The sequence below is a fragment of the Delphinus delphis genome, chromosome 3 (genome assembly GCF_949987515.2).
Source record: "Delphinus delphis chromosome 3, mDelDel1.2, whole genome shotgun sequence".
Lineage (NCBI taxonomy): Eukaryota > Metazoa > Chordata > Mammalia > Artiodactyla > Delphinidae > Delphinus > Delphinus delphis.
Window position 1 is genome coordinate 93,453,566 of NC_082685.1, and position 25,838 is coordinate 93,479,403.

At 33.2% G+C, this 25,838-nt stretch overlaps 1 protein-coding gene across 4 annotated transcripts in view; it reads left to right on the forward strand.

Annotated features, from left to right (window-relative positions):
- CHD1 (chromodomain helicase DNA binding protein 1) overlaps window positions 1-25,838 on the forward strand; it is an 82,350-nt gene that overhangs the window by 37,271 nt on the left and 19,241 nt on the right. Inside the window, exons 11-32 of one of the 4 annotated variants that reach the window (XM_060009106.1) lie at window positions 1,083-1,210; window positions 1,890-2,106; window positions 2,768-2,857; window positions 3,738-3,928; window positions 4,640-4,828; window positions 6,146-6,308; window positions 7,171-7,323; window positions 9,017-9,088; window positions 9,546-9,695; window positions 12,242-12,390; window positions 12,758-12,854; window positions 12,964-13,059; window positions 14,769-14,945; window positions 17,654-17,814; window positions 19,101-19,142; window positions 19,836-19,966; window positions 20,881-21,019; window positions 21,247-21,397; window positions 22,715-22,837; window positions 23,852-23,980; window positions 24,444-24,707; window positions 25,054-25,194. In XM_060009106.1, the coding sequence (XP_059865089.1) occupies window positions 1,083-1,210; window positions 1,890-2,106; window positions 2,768-2,857; window positions 3,738-3,928; window positions 4,640-4,828; window positions 6,146-6,308; window positions 7,171-7,323; window positions 9,017-9,088; window positions 9,546-9,695; window positions 12,242-12,390; window positions 12,758-12,854; window positions 12,964-13,059; window positions 14,769-14,945; window positions 17,654-17,814; window positions 19,101-19,142; window positions 19,836-19,966; window positions 20,881-21,019; window positions 21,247-21,397; window positions 22,715-22,837; window positions 23,852-23,980; window positions 24,444-24,707; window positions 25,054-25,194 (3,153 nt within the window). The remainder of the gene's footprint in view (window positions 1-1,082; window positions 1,211-1,889; window positions 2,107-2,767; window positions 2,858-3,737; window positions 3,929-4,639; window positions 4,829-6,145; window positions 6,309-7,170; window positions 7,324-9,016; window positions 9,089-9,545; window positions 9,696-12,241; window positions 12,391-12,757; window positions 12,855-12,963; window positions 13,060-14,768; window positions 14,946-17,653; window positions 17,815-19,100; window positions 19,143-19,835; window positions 19,967-20,880; window positions 21,020-21,246; window positions 21,398-22,714; window positions 22,838-23,851; window positions 23,981-24,443; window positions 24,708-25,053; window positions 25,195-25,838) is intronic. The other 3 variants (XM_060009108.1, XM_060009107.1, XM_060009109.1) reach the window with 3 other exon arrangements.

The window sequence follows — 25,838 nt, forward strand, 5'->3', positions numbered from 1 at the left end:
TACATGTGGCACTTTTAGCCTTGTTGAGTGAATCTGTATCAGAAAGATAATAAATTGGTGGTGGTAGTTGTGGGGAGTGGGTTAGGGAGATCAAAAAGGGAAAATTCCTTGGAAACTAGATGTATATGCTTGATTTAAAAGGTAGTGAAGGACTTCCCTGGTGGCGCAGTGGTTAAGAATCCGCCTGCCAATGCAGGGGACACAGGTTCGAGCCCTGGACCAGGAAGATCCCACAGGCCACGGAGCAGCTAAGCCCATGCGCCACAACTACTGAGCCTGTGCTCTAGAGCCCGTGAGCCACAACTACTGAGCCCACCTGCCACAACTACTGAAGTCTGTGTGCCTAGAGCCCGCGCTCCACAACAAGAGAAGCCACCACAATGAGAAGCCCGTGCACCGCAATGAAGAGTAGCCCCCGCTTGCCACAAGTAGAGAAAGCCCACACACAGCAATGAAGGCCCAATGCAGCCATAAATAAATAAATAAATAAATTTATTTGTTTGTTTATTTATTTATTTATTAAAAAGTAGTGAATATTTTCCGTGATGGTAGGAAAAGAGGGATGTCCCCATAAGAAAGTATCCAGGACTACCTTGCCTAATATAATATCTTTGTACTTAAAATTACTATTAGTAATAGTTTGGGGTCTGTACTACTAGAATTTGTTTTCTTATTACAAGATGGAATTAAATTCATAATGGTAATTTAGAAATCAGAAATCAAATGGGAAGTTAAACCAGTTTTATGGTTTATTTCTAGGTCAGTGCTGGAGCAATGGTTAAATGAATGAGTTTAACATAGCTTTTGCTTGTGAAACATGTGAGACCCAAGTATTTCAGTAAGAACTTATCTATCATTTTATTCACAAAAGAGAGCAAAATATTTTACTTTACATTGTTACAGTAATAGAAAACAGTCTTCTTTGACTGAATCCTCAGATATATTTTGAGTCATGGAATTTCTGGGCTTGATGATTTGAAATGAAATTTTAAAATTTATGGTAAAAGATAAAAGATCTTCATCTTTTAATATGATTTCTTATGTTTAAGAATTCTTCATATTAACATTTATTTCTACTAAAGGTTTTAAAACAAAGGCCAAGATTTGTAGCCCTGAAGAAGCAGCCATCCTATATTGGAGGACATGAGGGATTAGAATTAAGAGATTATCAACTGAATGGTTTAAATTGGCTTGCTCACTCTTGGGTCAAGTAAGTATATTTTGAATTGTCTATTATAGAGGGTAAAAGTTTTACAAATACAGGGTTTGGAAAAGATTTCTACCAATGTAAAGAATAAGACCCTTTGGTGTTTATATGCAGGTCTTTGAATTTCCAATTATATAAACAGTACTTATTACATATTAAGAAGAAAGAACCTTTTGATCGTTGCAGTATTTAAATAAATTTTTATTGAAATTGAAATCAGAATATGTATACATTCTGTTTCACAGTAGTTCTGGACTATTTCTCTTCCAGTTATTTCTAATATCCATTTAGGCCTCTATTTTTCTTTCCTCTCTCCTATGTCCCCTACTCTGTTCTTGGCAATAGAGGTGACTGAGGTGCAATTTTTTAAAAAAACTACCATAGCTGTAGTTTATCTGGGCTCTACCACTTGTGATGGGTTGTGTTCTTGTCTACATATCTGATTATAGGTAATGCTGTTAATCTTTTAGCTGCTTCTGGTCTAAAATGATAAACTCTTCTCTTACACTATTATAATGGCCTTGACATTTATTATTTATAGTTAATATAAGTGGCATATTATACATAATACTATCAGATTCATCTTATTTAACTTCATATAAACTTGTACATGGATTATGTAAAAAGGTTTCTTGTAAATTTGAATCTATTGCATACATGATTTTTGTTTTTAACTTTGTAGAGGAAATAGTTGCATACTCGCTGATGAAATGGGCCTTGGAAAAACAATACAGACGATCTCATTTCTGAACTATTTGTTTCATGAACACCAATTATATGGACCTTTTCTATTAGTAGTACCACTCTCCACTCTCACTTCCTGGCAAAGGGAGATTCAAACATGGGCTTCTCAAATGAATGCTGTGGTTTATTTAGGTGACATCAACAGCAGAAACATGGTAAGTTGTTCGTCACAAATTTAGAAATTTAGACAAACGTGTCTTTAGGACACATCTTGATTTGTCTTTATAAAGTCTTAGTTTCTAGCATTAAGCTTGCCACACAGTAAGATTCAATACGTGTTTGACTGGCTTAATAAAAATTAATTTTTGGTTTAGTGTTACTTTATATTTATTTTTTCCTGCCTTATTGAAAGTTTCAAATATACATGAAAGCCTACAGAAGAGTATAATAAATTACCATGTGCATAGGTCCAACTTCACAATTTTAACTCCTGCCAGTTTTGTTTCATCTGTACCTCTACATGGTACTTTCCCCCCAGTTATTGTGAAGCAAACCCCAGACATAATATTTCATCCTCAAAAAAAAAAAATCATTTGTGTTTCGTCAAATGAGAACTTCCTTCAGTAAAAAGTGTATATTAAAAATGTGTCTTTTTTTATAGAAGGTTTTGATATGCTGGAGTATTTATATTTTATTTATGATAAGATCAATGTAGCTTGTTGGACTATATAAAGAATGGTTAAAATTATTTTATTACCTAAACATATAGACATAGTTTTTTGTGTATTTTGAATGGATTTTATTTTAGATATTCAAGTAACAGTATACTTTTTTTTTACCGTTTGTCTTAAAATTGTCTTTGAAATTTCTTGATAGATAAGAACTCATGAATGGATGCATCCCCAGACCAAACGGTTAAAGTTTAATATACTGTTAACAACTTATGAAATCTTATTGAAGGATAAGGTGTGTATTATCTGTGTTTCTCTGTTTGGTATACATCAGTTTTTCCTTTACCATATGTTGTGGATAGGATGAGAAGATAACTTAAATCAAGGGTCAGCAAATTAAAGCCTGTGAGTCAAATCTGCTTATCTGTTTATTTTTTTTATGATCCTTGAAGTAAGAATGATTTTTACATTTTTAAAGTGTTGTAAAAACAAGCCAAAGAATATGAAACTAGTTTGGTGTAGTGTCTGTTGATTTGTGAAGTCTTTAAAGAGGAGGAAGATACTTAACAGGATTATGCTACCACTGGGTAAATGCTTTATACCTATTATTTAATTCTTCATAATTATTTTATAATATATTGCTGTCCCTATTGTGAAGAAAAGTCAATTCTCAAGGAAGTTAATGAACTTGCCTAAGGTCATGCAACTATTAAGTAGCAGAATCAGGTTTGTCTCTGTTTTAAGTCAGAGACCCACGTTTATATTATTGGAGATATACAATTCATAAAAATTATACAGTAAATTATAACTACACTTGGAGTAAGACACTGTTCCAAATATATTTTCTCCAAATTAACATTAATAGAGGTTTCTACTGGGCTTAGGCTTAAAAATCTTCTGTAAAATTTTTAAATGATACTATAGTTTTATTTTCAATATGTAAGCTGGTAAAAAAAACTTTCATTTTATTATATTATACTTTGTTTTTCTAATGGCTCAGTTAGTCATGGAAGGAACTTTATTTTGCATGTTGAGTTACTTGATTTGAGGATTCCAATAAATCTTAGAATAATACATAATTTTTATCTGAATATTAGATATAGGTTTGTTTTTAAATTTGCCCCATTTTAATGTTTCTCTCGAAATATTAACTATGTTTTTCTGTTCATTTTAAGGCATTCCTTGGAGGCCTAAATTGGGCATTTATAGGTGTAGATGAAGCACATCGATTAAAGAATGATGATTCTCTTCTGTATAAAACTTTAATAGATTTTAAGTCCAATCACCGTCTCCTTATCACTGGAACTCCTCTGCAAAACTCCCTCAAAGAGCTCTGGTCTTTGCTACATTTCATTATGCCAGAAAAGTAAGATAAATTGAGATATACAATGTTACTGTTAGTTTTGTATGCTAAGTTTAGCAGGAAAATAATTAGTGTAGGTAATAAGGTCAGAAGGAGGTTTTATTGTCCCAAACATTGGACCAGGGATTATTAAGAAGAAAAGAAATGGAAATGGGATGGAATATTTCATGTTTGAAATAATACTTTAATTTTCCAATTTTGTAAATAAGCTTGAGCCACATAAATTACAACAGTTGATTTTGCCTGGGTTCAAAATATACCTTGCTTAAAAAATGGAAATAGTATCATTCTTAGTACTTAACAGTAGCAGTAACAACAGTAACAAGGTGCTCTTAGAAAATTCCATTTTCTAAATGAGGGAGACCAGAATAAGTAAGGGTAAACAACTCGTCCAAGTTCACATACATATTTTCTTTGAATAGATTCAGAACTTTCTTTGAGAAATATTTTACTGATAATTACTCCCGTATTTGAAAATATTTCACCTTTATTTAACTCAAGGAAAGTCAAAAATTATTTATAAAACAACTTATATTTTACCTCTATATAGATATACAATAGATTTCTTGGAAAGATAGTTATTAGAAGTGATTCATTTTAGCTAATTTTTTTTTTCCTAAAAATCTGTACTTTGTTTACATCTGACTATCCTGAAAAATCTCAAATGCAATTTGACTTCTTTTAGTGATTCTTCCATTTGCTTAAATTTTTAAGGTTTTCTTCCTGGGAAGATTTTGAAGAAGAACATGGCAAAGGCAGAGAATATGGTTATGCAAGCCTCCACAAGGAGCTTGAGCCATTTCTGTTACGCAGGGTTAAGAAAGATGTGGAAAAATCTCTTCCTGCCAAGGTTGAACAGATTTTAAGAATGGAAATGAGTGCTTTACAGAAACAATATTACAAGTAAGCTGTAAACAGAGCACATGTTCTGAACATTTAATTGTATATAATCCCTGTCCTTTTCTCATCCAGGTGCCCCCCAGCCCCATTTGGGTCTTAGAGCAGTAACAATTCTTGAATTTTAGAATGGGTTTATTCATTGGAATATTGATTGAGGCAGAGAGATTTAATGGCATGTCCAAGATCATGGGTGACATAAGACTAAATAATGCATCTTATAACACATCATTAATTGTTTTTCTCTATTTCATACTGTTACATTATGGAGGGTTTCTTTTTAAGTGTTAGGATTGCCATGATACCAAGGCATTATTATGTAATTATGATGATTATATAATTGACAGATAGAAGTAGAAGCCAGAAAAACAAACTTAGAACAAAATTTTAGGCTTCCCCTGCTTTTTGAAGAATGTTAATAATCATATTTTGTATAAATTATGTATGTTGGATCTATATAGTAACACTTCAAAGAATCAAAAAGAAATATGTGTCCTAATATCTGTTTAAACATTTAATTGCATAAAATGCACTGCTACATGCATTTGAATTCTCAGAAACATATTTTATGACAAATCTGTGTCATCCACTTAAAAAATACACTTATTATATAAATTTCACATTTTTATTATGGAAAATTTCAAACATATGCAGAATAGGGTAATATATTAAACTCCATCACTCAGCTTGGTTTTCAGCTCATAGCCAGTCTTATTTTATCTCTAGCCACCCCCACTTCCCCTATTTCCTGTCATTTTGAGGCAAATCAGATATAATTGTTTCAAGTCCCTTCGAAGACTAACTTTGTAAAAAGGAAGAAAATAAAAGATATTAGTCAAGTTAGATCATGGTGAGAGGAAATGTTATGTATAATTTGCAGTAATAAAGTAATCACAATTTTTCTCTAAGTCGCATGTGTATTGTGTAACTGTAATTTAGAGAAGGCAGTGGGGCTAAACCAGATATCCTCATGACGTATTAGGTACCCAGGATAGTGAAATTTGTAGGAAGGTTAAGATAGATAATACAGTTGACCATTTTAAAAATAAATTTTTGGGGTAAGGGATTAATATACTATATTCACTATGTTATGTTAAGCCTTTACTTTGTATAGTTAATGGTTCGGATAAGAAGTTATGTGTTCTCATGAGTCTTATGAATGAGGTTCAGTAGTCTTGTGAACAGAGTTTGGTCCATTGTATATGCAGTTGAACTTCTTAATGGTGCAGTTTTGCTTTGGTACTTAATTGATTTTTTATGGTTTTAGAATTCATCCTGATAATTGTTCTGCTACATCATTTTCATAATCATTTTTCTAAACAGATGGATATTAACTAGGAATTACAAAGCCCTCAGCAAAGGTTCCAAGGGCAGTACCTCAGGCTTTTTGAATATTATGATGGAGCTAAAGAAATGTTGTAACCATTGCTACCTCATTAAACCACCAGATAATAATGAATTCTATAATAAACAGGAGGCCTTACAAGTAAGAATTTAAAAATTTTATAACTTTGTGGTAAAGCAAAATTCTAGAAAGGTTTATTTCAGTTTTAACTGAAAATGGCACAGTGCTTTAATATATTGGCTAGAAGTTCTCTTTGGTTAATGGTATATTTAAATAATGGTGCTGCTTATTTTTTAGTCTTTATAAAAAGATTTTAAAATTATAATTTATCCATTTAATCATTTTGATCATTTTTCTAAAAACAAATCTCTCTAACCATGGACTGTCGCACTTTATCCAGCAAAAACCCCTTAGTGTATTTTTCATTGTGGAAAAAATTCACTAATAGTGATTGTGCTGAATTCGTGACATGGCAAATGGTAGTCTTAAGAAGGGCATCTGGACCTTAGATCTTACATTTCCTATCACTTCTGGAAGACAAATGAAGAGTGTGAAGAAGGCACAATTGTCATCCAGCCATAGTAGTGCTTTGAAGTGCTATCAGTGACTTATACATATAAATTAGAATACATTTTCGCACTCTTTCAAGACCTTTGATTACTTAGTTGTTGCTTCTTTCAGTGTATTGTTTTTCAGCTAAGATTTTTGGAGAAATGGTGTAATAACTGGCAAATAGAGTGAAACAGTGCTTTTGTTTTTTTGTCTCCAGAAAATACAGCAAAAACCTAGGTGCTAAATGGCAAGGAAAATTTAGCTTAAGACATAGAGCAAATTGATAAAGCTTCTAGAAAATTTCAAAAACTGAAATAAACTTTCCAACATTATGAAAATTTAAAATCTCAATTTAAAATAATTAAAGAAACAGGTGTTGTTGGGCATTTATTTCATTTGATATAGTTCTTTTAACGCGTCATAACAGTTGTAATTTATTGTTTCCTTATAGCACTTAATCCGTAGTAGCGGAAAATTAATTCTTCTTGACAAACTGTTAATTCGCCTAAGAGAGCGAGGCAATAGAGTTCTTATTTTTTCTCAAATGGTGCGGATGTTAGATATACTTGCAGAATATTTGAAGTATCGTCAATTCCCCTTTCAAGTAAGCATTTCATTTTGTCTTTTTGGTTGATTTAAATTTCATCTAATTCCTGGGCGTGTTCTACAAAATTACCTTTGAAATTCTTTTGTAAATGAAGAATAGATTTTATATAAATCATACTCTGTTTAAGAAAATAGATCTGTTAAAAAAATTTTTGTCATTCTTTTTTTTTTTCTTCTTGACCTTATAGCAAAGCAGTCTTTCTTTTAAGTTTGTATTCCTCTCCTGTGTTCAAATCCTAAGGGGCAGCCTTATGTATTAGGCTTTAGTCTTAGGAAGGATAAGAGAGAGCAGTTCTTGTGAATGTTGCCAGGACTGTTGCAGATTCTGAAGATTATGAGCTCATAGTTATTCTAATGCATAGTTTGCTGAGTAAAACTTACATGACTTTAGAAAATATACCAAAGACCAAAATGGGCTTATATTTCGTCTATTCAATATTTATTTTGAAATTCATTCAATATAATTACAGCTAATATGAATGAGTGTTTAATATTAGAGTCAGTCTTAGCACTTTACTTTAGTCCTTAGAGCAATTTTATGAACAGTACCTGGAACATAGCGAACACATAGCATATACAGCTAATAAATGATGTATATTTAGTACAGGCAGTAAAATAGAAGTAGAATTATAATGATGAACCTCAATACACATAATCCCTGCTCTGTTGGAGCTTACAATCTGGTGTGGGAGATAGCCATTAAGTAGGTAATTACAAATGTAATGTTACAACTCTGGTAAGTGCTATGAAGAGCAGGTGTTGGGTGATATAAACTTGATTGAGATACATGTAGTCATTTAGGGGAAAAAGTAGAAAGAGTGAAAGGTTTTACTAATTGTAATTTTTAGTGAAAAAGAAACATAATACTTTAAAAACTTTTTTGATTTTGGACATTCTTGTTTAGGTAATATTTAGTAAACACTCAATATGTCAGACACTGTGCTAAGTGTTTTACTATGTTCTCTAACTGAATCCTCTGTATGAAGGAAGTACACTACTTCCTATGTCCATTTAGTGAGAAGGAAACTTACAAGGAGAAAAAGGCAAATTACTTGCCCAAGGCACCCATGAATACTCAGTATACTCAAATGTGGGCTATTCATCTAGAGCCATGGTGCCCCAAATCAGTGATTCTCATACTTTAAAACAGAGGGCTTTTGTTGGATCCCTCTCTCACAGTTTTTGATTCAGTAGGTCTGAAATGGGTCTCAGTAATTTGCATTTCTAAGTTCTCAGGCGACGTCAATGTGTTGGTCCATAACCACACTGGACTGTTTTTTAAACTGTGGGCTGTAACCCATTAATGGATCTGGGAATCAGTTTAATGGGTTGTACCAACTTTTTTTTTTTTAATCATAAAATAATGAGGGTATATCACAGTACATTGTGTCATGAAACTTGCTTTGGGCATATAGCTGTATACTTCATTCACATGTAAAATGTATTCTTATGGTGGGTCTCAGGTAAAATGACAGCCAGTGCTATTATTTACTCTTAGCGAAAGTAGTTCCAGTGGTTAAGAGCACAGATTCTGGAGATAGAATTCCTGGGCATTGCTTTCCTACCTATAAGTACCTTCTAGTGTTAGCAAAAGCGATGCTGCATTTTCATACTTAATTTCATAATTGATTTTAATTCCTTTTTAAAGTTTTGATTCTGTTACAATGCAGTATTTTAATGTTTTATTCCAGAGATTAGATGGATCAATAAAAGGAGAGCTGAGGAAACAAGCTCTAGATCATTTTAATGCTGAAGGATCAGAGGTATGAATGCTTTCAAAATTGTAAATAAATTGTTTTAGTCATTATTTTAGTCATACATAACTTGTAGTTTTTTATTGGTGGTAGCCAGTTTCGATTTGCAAGTGAGCTTTTTAAATCAGTATTCTGTGTTAAATCTGAGAAATTTTACCCTTTTGTATCAATACTATTACAATATAGGACAGTTAGATTTGCTTCCAAATAAATTAGCCCACTTTGATTTAGAATTCTTTATGAATTGTTTATTATTCCCATATATATATATTTGTATTTTGGAGTCTTGTTGATTGGTTTTGCTAGATGTTTATATATTTTATTAGTAATTTTTAAAACTACCTTTCAGTTTTATTGGTAAAATACTTTTTAAATTCAGAAATTCAATTGTAAAAGTCTCACATTGATTATTCACAGTCCCAGTTTAGAAAAATTTAAAATTGTGCCTATTTGTAATTCCTTACAGGATTTCTGCTTTTTGCTTTCCACAAGAGCTGGAGGTTTAGGAATTAACTTAGCCTCAGCTGACACTGTTGTTATATTTGATTCTGATTGGAATCCACAAAATGATCTTCAGGCACAGGCTAGAGCTCATCGAATTGGGCAAAAGAAACAGGTATTTTTTTATTCTCCTTATTTTACTCTTTTATTTTTATTTTTTTAAAGTTTTTAAAAAATAAATTTATTTTATTTATTTACTTTTGGCTGTGTTGGGTCTTCGTTGCTGCACACAGGCTTTCTCTAGTTGTGGCAAGTGGGGGCTACACTTCATTGCGGTGCGCAGGCTTCTCATTGCGGTGGCTTCTCTTGCTGCAGAGCACAGGCTCTAGGCACACGGGCTTCAGTAGTTGTGGCTCGCAGGCTCTAGAGCACAGGCTCGGTAGTTGTGATGCATGGTCTTAGTTGCTCCGTGGCATGTGGGATCTTCCCGGACCAGCGATTGAACCCATTTCCCCTGCGGTGGCAGGTGGATTCTAGCACCATCAGGGAAGCCCTATTTTACTCTTTTAGAATCTTTTTTATGATCAGTGTTTAGAAGTGATTTTGGTTTATCCTTCTGGTAAGATTGTTGGAACAGTCATATTGCTATTGAACAGATAGCGTACTGAGGAACTCAGATTTACCAGAATCACCTGGAAATTCTGACAGAACTGAGAAAACTATGCCTAAATAAGATCGTGCACTCTCTTTTGATCATAATTCAGTTTACAGCTATAGAATACAATGTTCTTCATTCAGTATATAAACTTTAAAATGTCTTCATATACTTATTTTAACTATTGAAAGAGTTTTGCTTAGTACATTGCTTCCTTTTTGTTAGGCTGTGTTTTATCCATGTGCTCACAAGATTCTCCATGCAAAAAAGCCATTCTCATAAGTTTTGTACAACTGTCTTGCACAGTTGTAATAGCCCTTGAGAAAAACCATCTGTCATCCTTTTGATGTCTTGGTCCTTGTACTTTTAATTCATTTACCTCCATCTACAGTAGTGTTCTCAGACTTCTTCAAAGTAGGAGATATGAGCAAGTAGCACAAAAAGGCACGTTTTATTTACTTTTAAACATTCATATTTTCTACTGAAAAATAAATCCATAATATAAAAGGAAAAAAATGTTTTACTCATATAATTCTTATAAAAGAGAGGGAAACTTGAAGTAGGGATAACAACATGCCAAGACAAATTATAGACTGTCAAAGATGAGAAAGTGAGGAAATAGGATATTCTCACAGGTGAGCTGGGCCTAATGTATATGTGAAAAGACAGCATATTCCTGTATTATGAATGAGATGGAGAAAAGTGATTAATTGCACTGAACAAGATACCTCCTATATTGAAATCCTCAACACATGGCTAGACTAAACATTCCACTTATACTACTTAAAGACCTTGGCTACCACGTTTTCTAATACAGGATAGAAAATAGAGGATACATATTAGGAAAAGAACCAGTAAGACAAGATACTATAGAAAGCTGTGTGGTAGAACTCTGGGATGAATACCTAAATAAGATCACAAAATAATGCAATACAGATTTCTTACCATTGTGTTAACAAAAATTTTTAAACATAGGTATACATATGAAATATATTTTTATTATTAAAGAGATAAATTCTTTACTATTTCATTATTGGTGACATATAAGATTCCTGTGCTTCATGTACTTGCTATTTTAGTAGTAGTTGGTTCTAAATCTGATCAAAGGAGTCTAAGACCTCCTTTTAAATATTTGCATGCAGCAACTACAAACTGAGTACTTGTAGGTTACTAATACAGATGAGTTTTATTGGTGACCCAATACTATAAATGTTTAGAAATAACTTTTGATAAAGATGCAAATAATACAATATCCAGTTATCTACTGATTTATACAGTAGTTCCAATCCTGAAAAAATTAGTGTGTATCGTAACTTTGTAAAAACGCTTCATGTTTATATTAAAACAGTTATAATTTAGACTCATGATAATTTAGAACAGTTTTTAAAAATCATTTGGAAGACTCAAAAGGCACAGTATAATTTTTCATTGAGCCAAAATGTCCAGTTTAATGAAGAATGCCTGGTATCCCAGGTCCCTATGCTCTAAATGCTGGTAAGCCCACCTAATCACTGAAAACTAAAAATGTTTCCATAAATTTTCATAATATCCCTATATGGTGGTATTGTTTGATATAGAACCACTGACTTTGAGAAGTAGGGCAGAATTACTACACATCAATTTTTGTCTATTTTGGAAAACTTTTTCTTTTTTTTCAATGGCAGGGCTTCATCATTAACTTGGCAGGTGATTTGTGGAATTTTGGATTATTGGAATGATGAAACATTAATCAGAATTAAGGGAACTGGTATAAGGTTGTCATAAGTTTATTACCATTCCCCCTCCTTCCCAGCTAAAAGATAATTTAAAAATTACTGTCATTCCTTTATAAAAAGAAAATGAAGCAAATAAAGTCTATTAACCAAAATGTAAGAAGGAAGGACATACTCTCAGTCTTTAAACTGAAGAAACTTAGTTTTATATTTTTTAATTTTCATATTGCTTTTGACCAGTGAAAATTCTACGTCAGATGAACATCAGTCTGTGTACCGATATTTGGGCATTTAACATTAGCAAAACGAATCCTTTTTACTGCACTTTAAGTTTCATCGTGTGTATCTTTACAGGTGAACATTTATCGTCTAGTTACAAAGGGATCAGTTGAAGAGGATATTCTTGAAAGGGCCAAAAAGAAGATGGTTTTAGATCATCTTGTGATTCAACGAATGGACACAACTGGGAAGACAGTATTACACACGGGTTCTGCTCCCTCAAGGTAGTTACTTTACTTAAAAAAAAAAGTCCTTTTAGAATCATACTATACTCATTTTTCTGAAATGTTACATAGTGTAAACAGGTCATTGAAGTACTATATTTAGTGTTATTTTTTAAAGCACTGAGCTAATTTCTAGTCAATGGCATACATTCAGTACATGGTTTCACCACTCTAGTTTTGTAATCTTGGGGGAAAACCCTAAGCTTCAAGTTCTTTAGTTTTAAAATAAGTATACTAGTAATGCTTCACTTATCTATGTCATATTAACTGTTGTAAAGGTGACTATGTCAATAACTCATAGAAGTGCTATGTAAATGTTAAATTTGTGACTGTTAGTGTTAAGTATTTTTGTTTGTCCTGATTTTAGTTCTACTCCTTTCAATAAAGAAGAGTTATCAGCCATTTTAAAGTTTGGTGCTGAGGAACTTTTTAAGGAGCCCGAGGGAGAAGAACAAGAGCCCCAGGTAAAACAAACTTGTCTCAAAATGTGTCATTTTTTAAGCTATAAATGTAAAGTATATTTATTTTAAAACATAAAGCATATTTAAAATAAAGATTTCTTTCTTATTTTAGGAAATGGATATAGATGAAATCTTGAAGAGGGCTGAAACTCATGAAAATGAACCAGGACCTTTAACTGTAGGAGATGAATTACTTTCTCAGTTCAAGGTAGTTTTCTTTTTTAATTTTTCTTTATAATTATATAAATTGATAAGGGATGTTTTTTTTTGTCATTTAGTGTTTTATTCATCTTTTCTTTCTTTAAGCAGGATCAGCATGATAATCTAAAAAATGTTAAAAACATCTTTGTCTTAAAATTTGCTATGGTGTATAAAAATTTTTCTTTCTTATTCTGACAAACCAGTAGTGACCTGATTTGAAAGGGACCAAATCATTTATGAACAGTTACGTTTTCATGACTGAAGACTTTAGCTAATCTTTATTGGAGCAGTTTTTGACATCAGATTAGTTTAAGCATTATCACAACTAAGAAAACTCAAGTTTTCAAGTTTGACTCAAATCAGTCAGGCAAAGTAAGCAAAGTAAGCAGTAACACTGACAAATACCCCTGGTTAGGTGAGGGCTAAAAGGTTGCAAGGAGTCCTAAAGTCAACCAGCTTCATAAAGTGTGTGCCAGTTGTTTAGCATAAAGAAGCAGCTTCCTCTATATCCTAGCCATTTCCTACAACCTGAGGTTTTTAAGGGTCAATTAATGTCATTCATTCATTTCACACATATTTATTGTGCACCTGCAATGTGCCACACACAGACACAGCAGTGAATAGAAACTTTTGCAATTTTAATGGATCACCCTGCCTGCAGTGCAGAGGATCATTCTGGCTGCAGTGCAGAGGATTTACTGTAGTGGGCAAGAATTTAAGCAGGAAGAAAAGTTAGAAGACTATTTCAGTAATCCTGGTGAGAGGTAAAGTTTTCTGGAACCGGCACTCACTCTGGGTATTGTCTAATGAACTTTTGTTTTTTTAAACATTGTTATACTATTTGCTTTTAATTTGACTAATTGGCAATTTGAAAAAGTCACTGATACGTTAACTTGAATAAATACAGATTATGTTTATACCAGTGAGTTGCCACTCATACACAGCTGGCTTTAAGGCTGTCATTAACATTTAGATAGCATACATGAGAGAATAAGCACTATATTTTCAGCCCCATTCCTTGTATAGCATGAGCATAGTTTTCTTGTCTTTTCCGTTATCTGTAAGCTTTAATGTACTAGTATTGGCAGTTAGCTTTAATGAGTGCTTTCTGTGTACCAGACTCTGCACAGTTCTTTAAATGCATTATCTTACTTAATCCTCACAAAAGTTAGTGAGCTCTTACTAGCCCTCTGTTTTCAGAGTTGAATAAACTAGGGCTTAGGGAACCTAAATAAATTTATCTATGGTCTCAGAGCTCCTTGTGTCTTGTCATTAGCTCTTTAGGTACTTCGTTTATGATCAATAAAAATAAGAATTTCGGGTTGTTCTATAGCACTTTGTAGTTAATGGACTGGTGTGGTAATTTCTGCAGAAGGTGATTTAGCATATTACTCTATAAATTACTTTGTTGTTACTCTGTTAACTTCCTCTAGTTCTGTTATTGGTAATAGTTTTGTTGATAAGCAAGGCAAAAGAGAATCATTCCTGGAAGAGAAATCTTAGAAGTCATTTGGTTTGATCTACTTTGACCTCATGAAGAAATAAACTTAGCAGTCATATTTGGTTTAACCCATAGTCATATTCATTATCCTGAGGCTATTTAAGTTATATTATCTTATTCTGGTGTACCTCTTCCTTCCCGCTAAAAAAGAAAAATATAATTTAAGGATGAGTTCTTCTTTAATCTTATTCTGCTAAAATTCTGGAATTTATCAGGTTGCCAACTTTTCAAATATGGATGAGGATGACATTGAGTTGGAACCTGAAAGAAATTCAAAGAATTGGGAAGAAATCATTCCTGAAGATCAAAGAAGACGATTAGAAGAGGAAGAAAGACAAAAGGAACTTGAAGAAATTTATATGCTCCCCAGAATGAGAAACTGTGCAAAACAGGTGACTTTTTAATTTAAAAGATATTTCTGTATTGTAAGAGTATTTACATCTGGACTGTCTTTTTTGTTTAGAGAAATATTGATTCTTAGCTTTTTTTTTTTTCCTAGTAATGATTTCATCTGATTTAATAATGCCTGTCTCATAAAGTGAGTTGGAAAGTGTTCCCTCCTCTTCTATTTTTGGGAAGAGTTTGTGTAGGATAGGTTATTATTTTCTCGTTAAATGTTAGGCAGCGTTAGGGAAGCCATCTAGGCCTTTAAGTGTCTAAAGGTGTAAGCTTGGATCATTAAATCAAGACTTTCCTTTTCTAATATTAGCATTTAATGCTGCAAGTTTCCCACTAAGCACTGCCTTTTCTGAATCTCCTAAATTCTGATTTTTGTTGTATTCTCATTTTCATTTATTTCAAAATATTTTCCGATATCTTCTGTGACTTCCTCTGTGACCCACAGGGTTTTTTTTAGAAGTGTGTTGTTTAATTTTCAAATATTTGGGAGATTTGTCAAGTATCTTTGCTATTGATTTCTAGTTTAATTCTTTTATGGTCAGAGAGCATACCTTGTGTGATTTGAATTTTTAGAAATTTGTTGGTGTTTATTTTATGGCCTAAATGAACAAAATGGTAGATTTTTAAATAATGGTAGCAGCGCCATGCCAAGCTATATTGGGTCCTGTGGCAAAAGGAAAAACTTTAATGTTAGAGCTCTTTGCGTTAACTTCTGTTTTTAGACTACTGTTGCACTACAAGATGGTTTGTCCTGATTACTGAATTTTTTGGTATCTCCTTAAATTTTGAGTCTGAGGGAAATGAGGAACCCACCCTACCCTAATCCTTGCCCTGCTAGTTTTTTGTTTTCGTTTTCTTTTCCTACAACCATATTAGGTCTTCTTCTGTGTCCTTGGTTCAGTAGGTGAGAAGGGTCTGGCCAGGCTTTCTGCCTGTCCCCTCAAAGGTGACTACTCTCTTTCTCTAGGCCTTCACCGTGAAGGAAAGTTTCTGTAATCTCCAGCCCTGTTTCCAGTTTGTCTCATGAGCAGCTGGTGGAGGTTTGTGGAGAAGCGCCTGAGAGTGGGTACAGGTTCTCCCTGTGTCTTTGGTTCCCAGGGATCTTCTGCTCTCATGGTAGCTCACACTCAGTCTTTAGCAAATGTTAGCTGACTTTCCTCTTTCCTGCTTGAATGGTACTTGATGTCTGCCATTCATGCTCTTCACAAGTGAGCCAGTGTCCAAGTTCCATCTCTTCTTATAATCTGCTTTATTTCCTTATATTTTAGACTACTAGATTGCCTTGTGATTTTGATGCGTGTAATAAAAGTTATGATTTTGGGGCTTCCCTGGTGGCGCAGTGGTTGAGAGTCCGCCTGCCGATACAGGGGACACGGGTTCGTGCCCCGGTTCGGGAAGATCCCACATGCTGCGGAGCGGCTGGGCCCGTGAGCCATGGCCGCTGAGCCTGTGCTCCGCAACGGGAGAGGCCCCAACAGTGAGAGGCCCGCGAACAGCAAAAAAAAAAAAAAAAAAAAAAAGTTATGATTTTGTAGATTAGATTTGTTGTTAGGGCAGGAGCAGCATACCAACTTTTACATCCCAGGCAGAAATGGAGCCCAGTAATTTGTGTTTGGCCTGAGAGTAATTGTTTGTGTAGTTTCTTGTTTGTGTTTATTTCTGCAAACCCCTTAGTGGTTTCTTTTTATAGTGCAAGGGAAGCACAGCATTATATTAGATCTAGTGAAAGGATGGGAGAAGGTTAGAACAAATAAGAACTAAATACCATCATTGACTTTCAATTAGTTTTCAGCATATTAGGGATTCAGAATATGTACTGAGGCTTTGGAGGAACTCCAAAGACTTGCAGGAAGAGTGTCTGTCCACTCAGAGATATCATAGTAATAATATTATTATAGTATATAGTATACATAATTCTAGTATTTTTTTCATACATATGATTTGCCAGGTTTAATTGGAGTCATTAATTTGGGACCTGCTTTCTTCCTTTTGACAGTATATAATGAATGTTAGTCATTCTACAAAATTTTTAATGGCTTCTCAGCTTTCTATTGTATAGATTATTTGTCTGATATTTTTTTGATGAACATTTAGATTGCAATTTTTTTTATATGATAAAAATGACTTGGCCAGTGTTCGCTTACATTTCTGATATCAAGAAAAATGCCTAATAGGGATGTTGCTGGGTCAGCAGAATGATAAATTTTAAGACGTTTGATACAATATTGCCAAACTGCCCTCTGTCCCAGTTTAAATACACACCAGAGATGTTTGACTGTTATTCTATACCAGTACCAGTATTGGCTATTATTGCTTAGTTAGTATTGGTCAAGTTGATGGATTAAAGAAAGAATTACATTTCATTGTAACTTTAATTCACATTTTAAGAAATATACCAGTGAGGTTGTATAATTCTGTGTTTATGTTATTTGATTGCTTTTTAATAACCTTTCATATATTTTTACAAAAGGACAATGGATATTTTCCTGATTTATGAGAATGTTTTAAGTGTTAAGGCTCTTAATAACTCTTTGTCATTAATGTGCTATTTTGTCTGTTTTGTTTGCTTTTTAATTTTGTTTATAGAATATTTTTGATACATATTTGTTAATTTTGTCAATCTTTTATAATGTTTTCTTTGCCCTTAACATAGAAGCCTGCTTTACCGAAACTTGGGCAAAATTTTATTTTCAAATTCCAGATTAGTTTCAATGGAAGTGAAGGGAGGCGCAGTAGAAGTAGGAGATACTCTGGATCTGATAGTGATTCAGTCTCAGAACGGAAAAGGCCAAAGAAACGTGGAAGACCACGAACTATCCCTCGGGAAAATATTAAAGGATTTAGTGATGCAGAAATTCGGCGGTAAGATGACATAAGACCATTTTTACTTCAACTTGCTTTTAGTAGGGGGTGAAATTAAAACAAATTCCATAAATTTTAAAGATTAAGATGAAAGTTTTAGAGGAGGCAAATATATGATAATTGTGTAGGGATTGGGTGGTTCTGCTTTTGGTTGTTCTTTATAACTATGGGTAAAAAATGAGTTTGGCATTAATCTTTGCTGTGTTATTTATTGGTACTCTATTTAGACTGCTAAATTATTTTGGTTTTATTAATGTGGTTCAGAATAGTGGCCCTTTTGAATAATGAATGTATATTTCAGTACATTAGATTATTTATTAAAAATTCTGACTGTATTTATGACTCCCAACATTACTCTTTACATGGGAGTAATTTAGTTCCATATTTTTCTAGTTTTTTACACAGAGGTGATTGGTTTTTTGAAACTCACCATGTTAAAAGTGTTTCTGATATGTCCAAATAGGAGTTGAGGTAAGATTGGCCAGGCAGGATAAATTGTAGTTTTCTTTCAAAATATGTTTGTTCATATATACAAATTTATTTAAGGGGAATGGGATAGCAGCTTACTTTGTTTATGTAATATTTTTGCATATGAAATTTGTGAAAGGTTGTTCGTTGTTGTATTTTGAGAGTTTGTTGTTTCTTTCAAGCCACTGTAACTCTTTTCTTTTAAATCATAGACCTGACTAATAAAGTTCTTCCTCATTTTTTTCTACCAGAAAACTAAATATATTGTTAGATTTTGTTTAGGGTACTTTTATGACCACCTGATTTGTTGGACTTTCTGTCTCTAGTTGAAGAGGCATTTCAACTTCTACTTCTCCTGGATATTTTCCCTCATCCATCAACCACTTGGGTAGCTTTGTGCTTAAGTAATATTTATTTTTCCATTGTTGGTATAATACCATACATCTGAATTAAAGCTATATTCAGTAAACTTTTATCTACACTTGAAATGTGAGGAGGTGTAATGTAATTGATAATTCTGGAGACACTTCCTCTGGTAGCCTTGAACCTTTTTTGTCTTGTGGAAAAAATAATTTCTAAAATAAAATTTAGCTTCTGTTTTATTTATATTAGTTTCTAAACATCATCCTGGGTGTTAAAAAATATATCTTGTCTTACTTGGTTTATCTTAATGTTTTGATTCTAGCATAGTTTATTCATTTTTGTTAGTAACAGTGCCTTGAATTTCTACACTAACAAGTATTATTTCTATATATTTATATCTATTTTTTAACGAATAGTGAAGCCCACATTTAAATCAAACAATTATTTTCTGTTAGGTTTATCAAGAGTTACAAGAAATTTGGTGGCCCTCTGGAAAGGTAAATACATCTGTCATTCTCAGTAGAATTATAGAATGTATCACATGCTGTCAGCTTTATTTATACTATTGTTAAATTTGCTGTAAAAGGTTTTTATAAAGTTAACCTGTAGAAAGCAAATTTCAGATAGATTTTTGGAAGCTTTTTGTACTATCCTTAATCCTTTCTAGTGTCTAAAGTTTTATCTACAAATGAAGTTTTCTATAAAATACATGGCCTGTAAAACATTTGCATTTTTATAATTGTAAGCTACTTTTCAAATGCTTTTTCTTACCTTTTCATCACAAGCTTATAAAATAGCAGATTCATCTGTAGAGAAGCTAAGTTGCTAACCTAGCCTCTGACTTAAAGACCAATTTTGTTTAACGGTTATTCTCAATAACCGCTATAACCACTATCTTAATTATAGAGTGGCAGAGACTCAGATTGGTTTAATTCTATTTTTCTCCCCAAAACTCCATCTTAAAATAGAGATATTTTCTGTTTTATTTTGAGATGACTTGCATGAAGTTACAATGAAATACTTACATAATTATTTTAGATGATGAAAAAGATGTTTTGAACATTTATTATTCATATTTTCTCAGTGTATAGAAATTAAAAAATTATAGAACTTTACTCTTATAATATCTGTCTTAAATGGCTCCATTTTATTCTGCATATTTACCTGAAAATTGTATTATTTTATTATAGATTAGATGCAATTGCTCGAGATGCTGAATTAGTTGATAAGTCAGAGACAGACCTAAGACGACTAGGAGAATTGGTACATAATGGTTGCATTAAAGCTTTAAAGGACAATTCTTCAGGAACAGAACGAACAGGTAATACTAAAATGAAAGTGATTTAAAGAGAGGTAAATGGAAGTTTCAAAATATGCTTTTATTGAGTTAGTTAGGTATTATATCTTAAGTTACCTATTCATTAGTCTTAAAAGATGCTTTATAAAACAAAGCAAGGCCATTTCTGGGTAAGAGAAAATGGGCAGCAGAATTATATCATTGAAGGCAGTAGAATCCATCTGCCTGGTATATTTTCTGGCTGGGAGGTAACATCAGGAATTATTGTTAGTTGTACTATATTTTTAGTATAGATGAGATATTATAAGTATACACATGTGATAATGGTTTTAGCCCAGTTACTTTATACTTATTTTGTAATTCATCTATCTAAATAAAAATAGATAAGATTCAGTAATTATATGTACTGAAAAAAATCATTCTGGAACTCTTATTTAGAAAGGCTGACATATTAATAGATTGATATATCTTATGCATTTGCTAAAGTACATGAAATGCTTTTTGTGAATCTTCATGTGCTATATTATAATCAGTAGTATGTACTGAAAAATCTCGAGTGAAATTTAGGGTTTGCCAGCAAGCCTCCCCTTAACACGAATAAGTAATACTTTAAAATATAGGTAGGGGCTTCCCTGGTGGCACAGTGGTTGAGAGTCCGCCTGCTGATGCAGGGCACACGGATTCGTGCCCCGGTCCGGGAAGATCCCACATGCTGCGGAGCGGCTAGGCCCATGAGCCATGGCCACTGAGCCTGCGCGTCCGGAGCCTGTGCTCCGCAACGGGAGAGGCCACAACAGTGAGAGGCCCGCATACTGCAAAAAATAAATAAATAAAATAAAATATAGGTAAATAGTACTTATTTATATAAGTAATAACATATTTTGCTTTGCGTTTCGTAGTATATATTTTATACTTTTTAATATTCTTTTCCAAATAAGGTGGTAGACTTGGAAAAGTAAAGGGTCCAACATTCCGAATATCAGGAGTACAAGTGAATGCCAAGCTAGTCATCTCCCATGAAGAAGAATTAATACCGTTGCACAAATCCATTCCTTCAGACCCAGAAGAAAGAAAGCAGTGAGTTTTTTACTTTACCATTGTAAAATATTTGTTGTTATTCAATAATTTGGATATGAATGTATGTTAAAAATGTTTTTTATGCCATTGGCCAATTTGAATAAAATGTTTTTAAAACTAAAATAAAGCATAGTATTTAGAAGTTGTAATGACTCATGTATGTTTTTCAAAATTAATTTTTAATAAGGCAATTATAACTTGACAGTGGCTGTTAACTTTAATGATAGGTATATCATCCCATGCCACACGAAGGCAGCTCATTTTGATATAGACTGGGGCAAAGAAGATGATTCCAATTTGTTAATTGGTATCTACGAATATGGATATGGAAGCTGGGAAATGATTAAAATGGATCCTGACCTCAGTCTGACACACAAGGTACTTAAATATTTCTTGATTCTGTTGACCGCTGATGTTAAATTGAATTTTTTGCTTTCAAATTATGTTAGAAATAAGCTCAACTGGGAGTCAGGAAACCATGGCTCTAGTTAGCTGTGTGACCTTCGCTTCTTTGGAATCTGGTTTTCATGAAGGGATTGAATTTAAATGATCTCTAGATTCTGCTTTACCTCTGAAATTACATTTTTGTTATTAAGGCATAGGTATATTTTTCTTCATAGTATCAGGTTAAAAGTAAACCTGTCATTCAGTTATGTTATTCAAAAGCAAAAGAGGATTGTTTTTTATGTGTGTGTGTTTATATATTTTTTTAAAATAACAAACAGTGTTTAGGTGTTTTGGTGATTTGATGCCACCACACTAGTTATTATAATCATTTCTTTGCCTAGAATGGAAAACATTGGAAGCATTGCCCTATGCTTATCATTTATCTTTTTATATTTTACTTCATGGACAAGTGGGAACCTTCAGATATTTGTCATTTGCTACTGTAAAACAAAATTAGTTTATGTTTTCATTGTAAGAGTTTCCTCACAGTACATGCTTTGGGTCATCTTCTACATGAATGATACTTTTTTTTTTAATTAATTTTTTATTTTTGGCTGTGTTGGGTCTTCGTTGCTGCGCACGGGTTTTCTCTAGTTGCAGCGAGCGGGGGCTACTCTTCATTGTGGTGCGCGGGCTTCTCATTGTGGTGGCTTCTCTTGTTGCGGAGCACGGGTTCTAGGCACACAGGCTTCAGTAGTTGTGGTACACAGGCTCAATAGTTGCGGTGCACGAGCTTAGTTGCTCCGCAGCATGTGGGATCTTCCTGGACCAGGGATGAAAACCTATGTCCCCTGCACTGGCAGGCGGATTTTTAACCACTGCGCTACCCTAGAAGTTCTGATAGATGATACTTTATATTCTAGGAATTTTTGTATACTTTATACTTAAAATATACTGTTGAGAAGGAAGGAAATCTAAGAATACTATGATGTTTAATAACACTGAATGCCAATACACCATTATATATTTGAAAGAAATTTCTAACCTCATACTGTGTAGTCTCATTTTGAATAGAGGGATATTTTTCTCATGTATTTAGAATTCATTCCCAGATAAATTGAATCTTTGTGGCATAGCTATAAAAAATGTATTTTGCATTTTAAGCTGTTTATTCCTACAGATTTTAAGAGTTGTAACTTGTTAGTGAATTATACATAGTTTTTAAATGAGTAACCCTTTTTTAAACAATGATTATTATTTCTCATGTTATTTATTAAAGACAAGATGAAAAAATTAATTGCTTTTCAGATTCTTCCAGATGATCCTGATAAAAAACCACAAGCAAAACAGTTACAGACACGTGCGGACTACCTCATCAAATTACTTAGTAAAGATCTTGCAAGAAAAGAAGCTCAGAGGCTTTCTGGTGCAGTAAGTTAACATATGCTTAAGAGCATTTACTTTTGAATAAGATAAATCTAGTTTTCTGATCACCCTAGACACCCGTGGTTAGCATGGGCTCATCAGTATGTTTATCTGTAATTTAGCTTTATTTGAATATGGTAATATTTTGCCTTAAATGATCTCAGCATTCATGTTAAACCTCTAGTGAGTCCTATCTTTCAGAATGGGATCTGTATTTTCCTAGTATTTAGAAAGAGAGTGGGAGCAACTTTTGGAGTAGAGTGGAGTGCTTTTTGAGAGGACAGGCTTCCATTATTGTTTCATTTGGAGACATTGGGCAGCTTAAGGAATAGCATTAAAGATCACCAAGCTTATTTATGAGGGCGTTTCACAAAAGAAGGAAAAAGACACTAAAACAGAGGTGATTGGAAACTAAAGCAACCCTTGAAAGTTTACCTGTGACCACAGTGTCAATAACTACCTGTGTATTATTAAAAATAATTTCTGGGCTTCCCTGGTGGTGCAGTGGTTGAGAGTCCGCCTGCTGATTCAGGGGACACGGGTTTGTGTCCCCGTCCGGGAAGATCCCACATGCCGCGGAGTGGCTAGGCCCATGAGCCATGGCCGCTGAGCCTGTGCGTCTGGAGCCTGTGCTCCGCAACGGGAGAGGCCACAACAGTGAGAGGCCCGCGTACCGCAAAACAAACAAACAAACAAAAAATTTCTAAGGCTATCTCTGGTGACATTGGATTTAGTTGAAGATAATAATAATTTAGGAAGGTGAACAACCCTCCTATTTCTCTCTTTTTTTTTTTAAGAAATAATTACAGTTGGTTAGCATTTATTCACATTAATTTGTACTTGATTCATTAAGTTATATCACTTTTGTTGATAATAACTTTCTAAGATTGGTGTAGCTTAGTGCCAGCAGATTAAGGATTGAGTTGGAGTGTGTGTTCTTTAGCTTTATAGATGTGGTATTTAAGATTTTTTTTTAATGGAATCTGTGGGGTTGGTTAGAATAAAAATAATTATTTTTAGGGAGGTTCAAAAAGGAGGAAAGTAAGAGCTAAGAAGAATAAAGCAATGAAGTCTATAAAAATGAAAGAGGAAGTAAAGAGCGATTCTTCTCCCCTGCCCTCAGAAAAGTCTGATGAAGATGATGATAAGGTAAGAATGTGTTTTAGAAAAGCAACCTGTTATATAGAAAGGGAACATGGCATATTTTTAGTATGCTTTACATTTGAAGTTTGAAGTAAGGCTTGAAATTTTACTTTTAGATACTGAAGTTCTTTTTTATAGTTTGCTATGTAGTCTCATTTACAGAACAGAATTTCTACCCATCCAATAGAATATTATATTTCACTACAGGGATAGAGCAAAGGTCCTTCCTTTTCAAACATTTGCCATTTGAAGACATTCTGTCTCCTTTAATTTTGTTATGAATTTTGAATGGGATTGGCTTACCTTAATTTTTATAGGAAGGTAAATATTGCATGTATCATTACTAATGGGATTCTGAGTTACTTCTCTCAGAATCCACATACACGCAATACGTAGTCATGCAAAGAAAAGAAATTAGTCTTTGTCAAGATTTGGTTAGTAATACATTGGCCATACTTGCACTTTTCAGGATGAGATCACTTCTGTGAAACATCCAAATAAAAAAGTTAAAACAGAAAGAGACAGTGAAGAAAAACCTGAGCCAGATGTTTGTATAAAGAAGGAACCAGAAGAAAAGAGGGAAGCGAAAGAAAAGGAAAATAAAAGAGAACTTAAAAGGGAGATAAAAGAAAAAGAGGATAAGAAAGATATAAAGGAAAAAGATTTTAAAGAGAAAAGAGAAAACAAAGTAAAAGAAGCTATACAGAAAGAAAAAGACATAAAGGAAGAAAAGGTATGCAAATCATAATATAAAACTTAGAAAGTGACACAACAGCATATTTACAGTTTAGGAGAATAAATTGTCTGTCAGCCCAATTAGTCTCAATAACTGAGTTCTTTAAAAATGCATATGGGTATCTAGTAGAGGAGAAGAACAGGTTTGAATCCTTTTTGATGCCTTACCTAATAAATAATGTTACAGAATAGCTTTATTTTTGGTTTCCCCAAATAAAATGGGGGAAAGATCAAATAGATAAGAATGTTAAATGTGAGTAAACTTTATAGAATAAAATGGGACCGTAATTCTTCTGGAAGTGTTAATCATTTTTGCCTTTGTTGTTGTGTTTTTTTTTCATCAGTTGAGTGAATCCAAGTCTGATAGCAAGGAAAGATCTAAGAAATCTTCAGTGTCGGATGCTCCAGTTCATATCACTGCAAGTGGTGAACCAGTTCCCATATCTGAAGAATCTGAAGAGCTAGATCAGAAGACATTCAGCATAGTAAGTAGTAAAGTTTCTGGTTATTAGGAATAATTCATATAGCATTTTATTTAATTTATATTCATCTTTTAAAACTTTAACTTTAGAAATGTGTTTGAATTTGATAGCATTGCAGTTCAAGCTGACAAAAGCAATAGGTTTAAATTTTGAAAGGTATCCTAAATTTAGAATCAACCTAGAAAAACTTCTTCATAAATTAAAGATTTTAAGAAGAGGTATTTAGGGAATAAACTTTTTTTCCTCCAACTTTAGAATTTTAAACTTTTCAATTCCTGAGCCTATTATCCATATAACAGTGCTTTTTATCTACAGTGAAGGACCCTTCTTTTCTAATCTTCTACAGACCAGTGTTTTTAGAAAATAAAATAAAAATGAAATTAGGAAGAAAAGAATATAAAATATAAGCCCTGGTGTTGTATTACTAGATTCAGTAGGTATAAATTTGCACTGTCAAACTGATACAAAGGTTTCTAAAATTTCTGTACCTATCCTGCTTTGGACTAACACAGGTTCATAGACCACACTTTGAGGAACATTGGTCTAAAATATTACTGGTTTTACATGCTACCATGCTTTTATATTCATCAGAGTCAGGGAGAATCTATCTTGGCCTTTCTCCAAAGGGTTTATTTGCTGTATATATT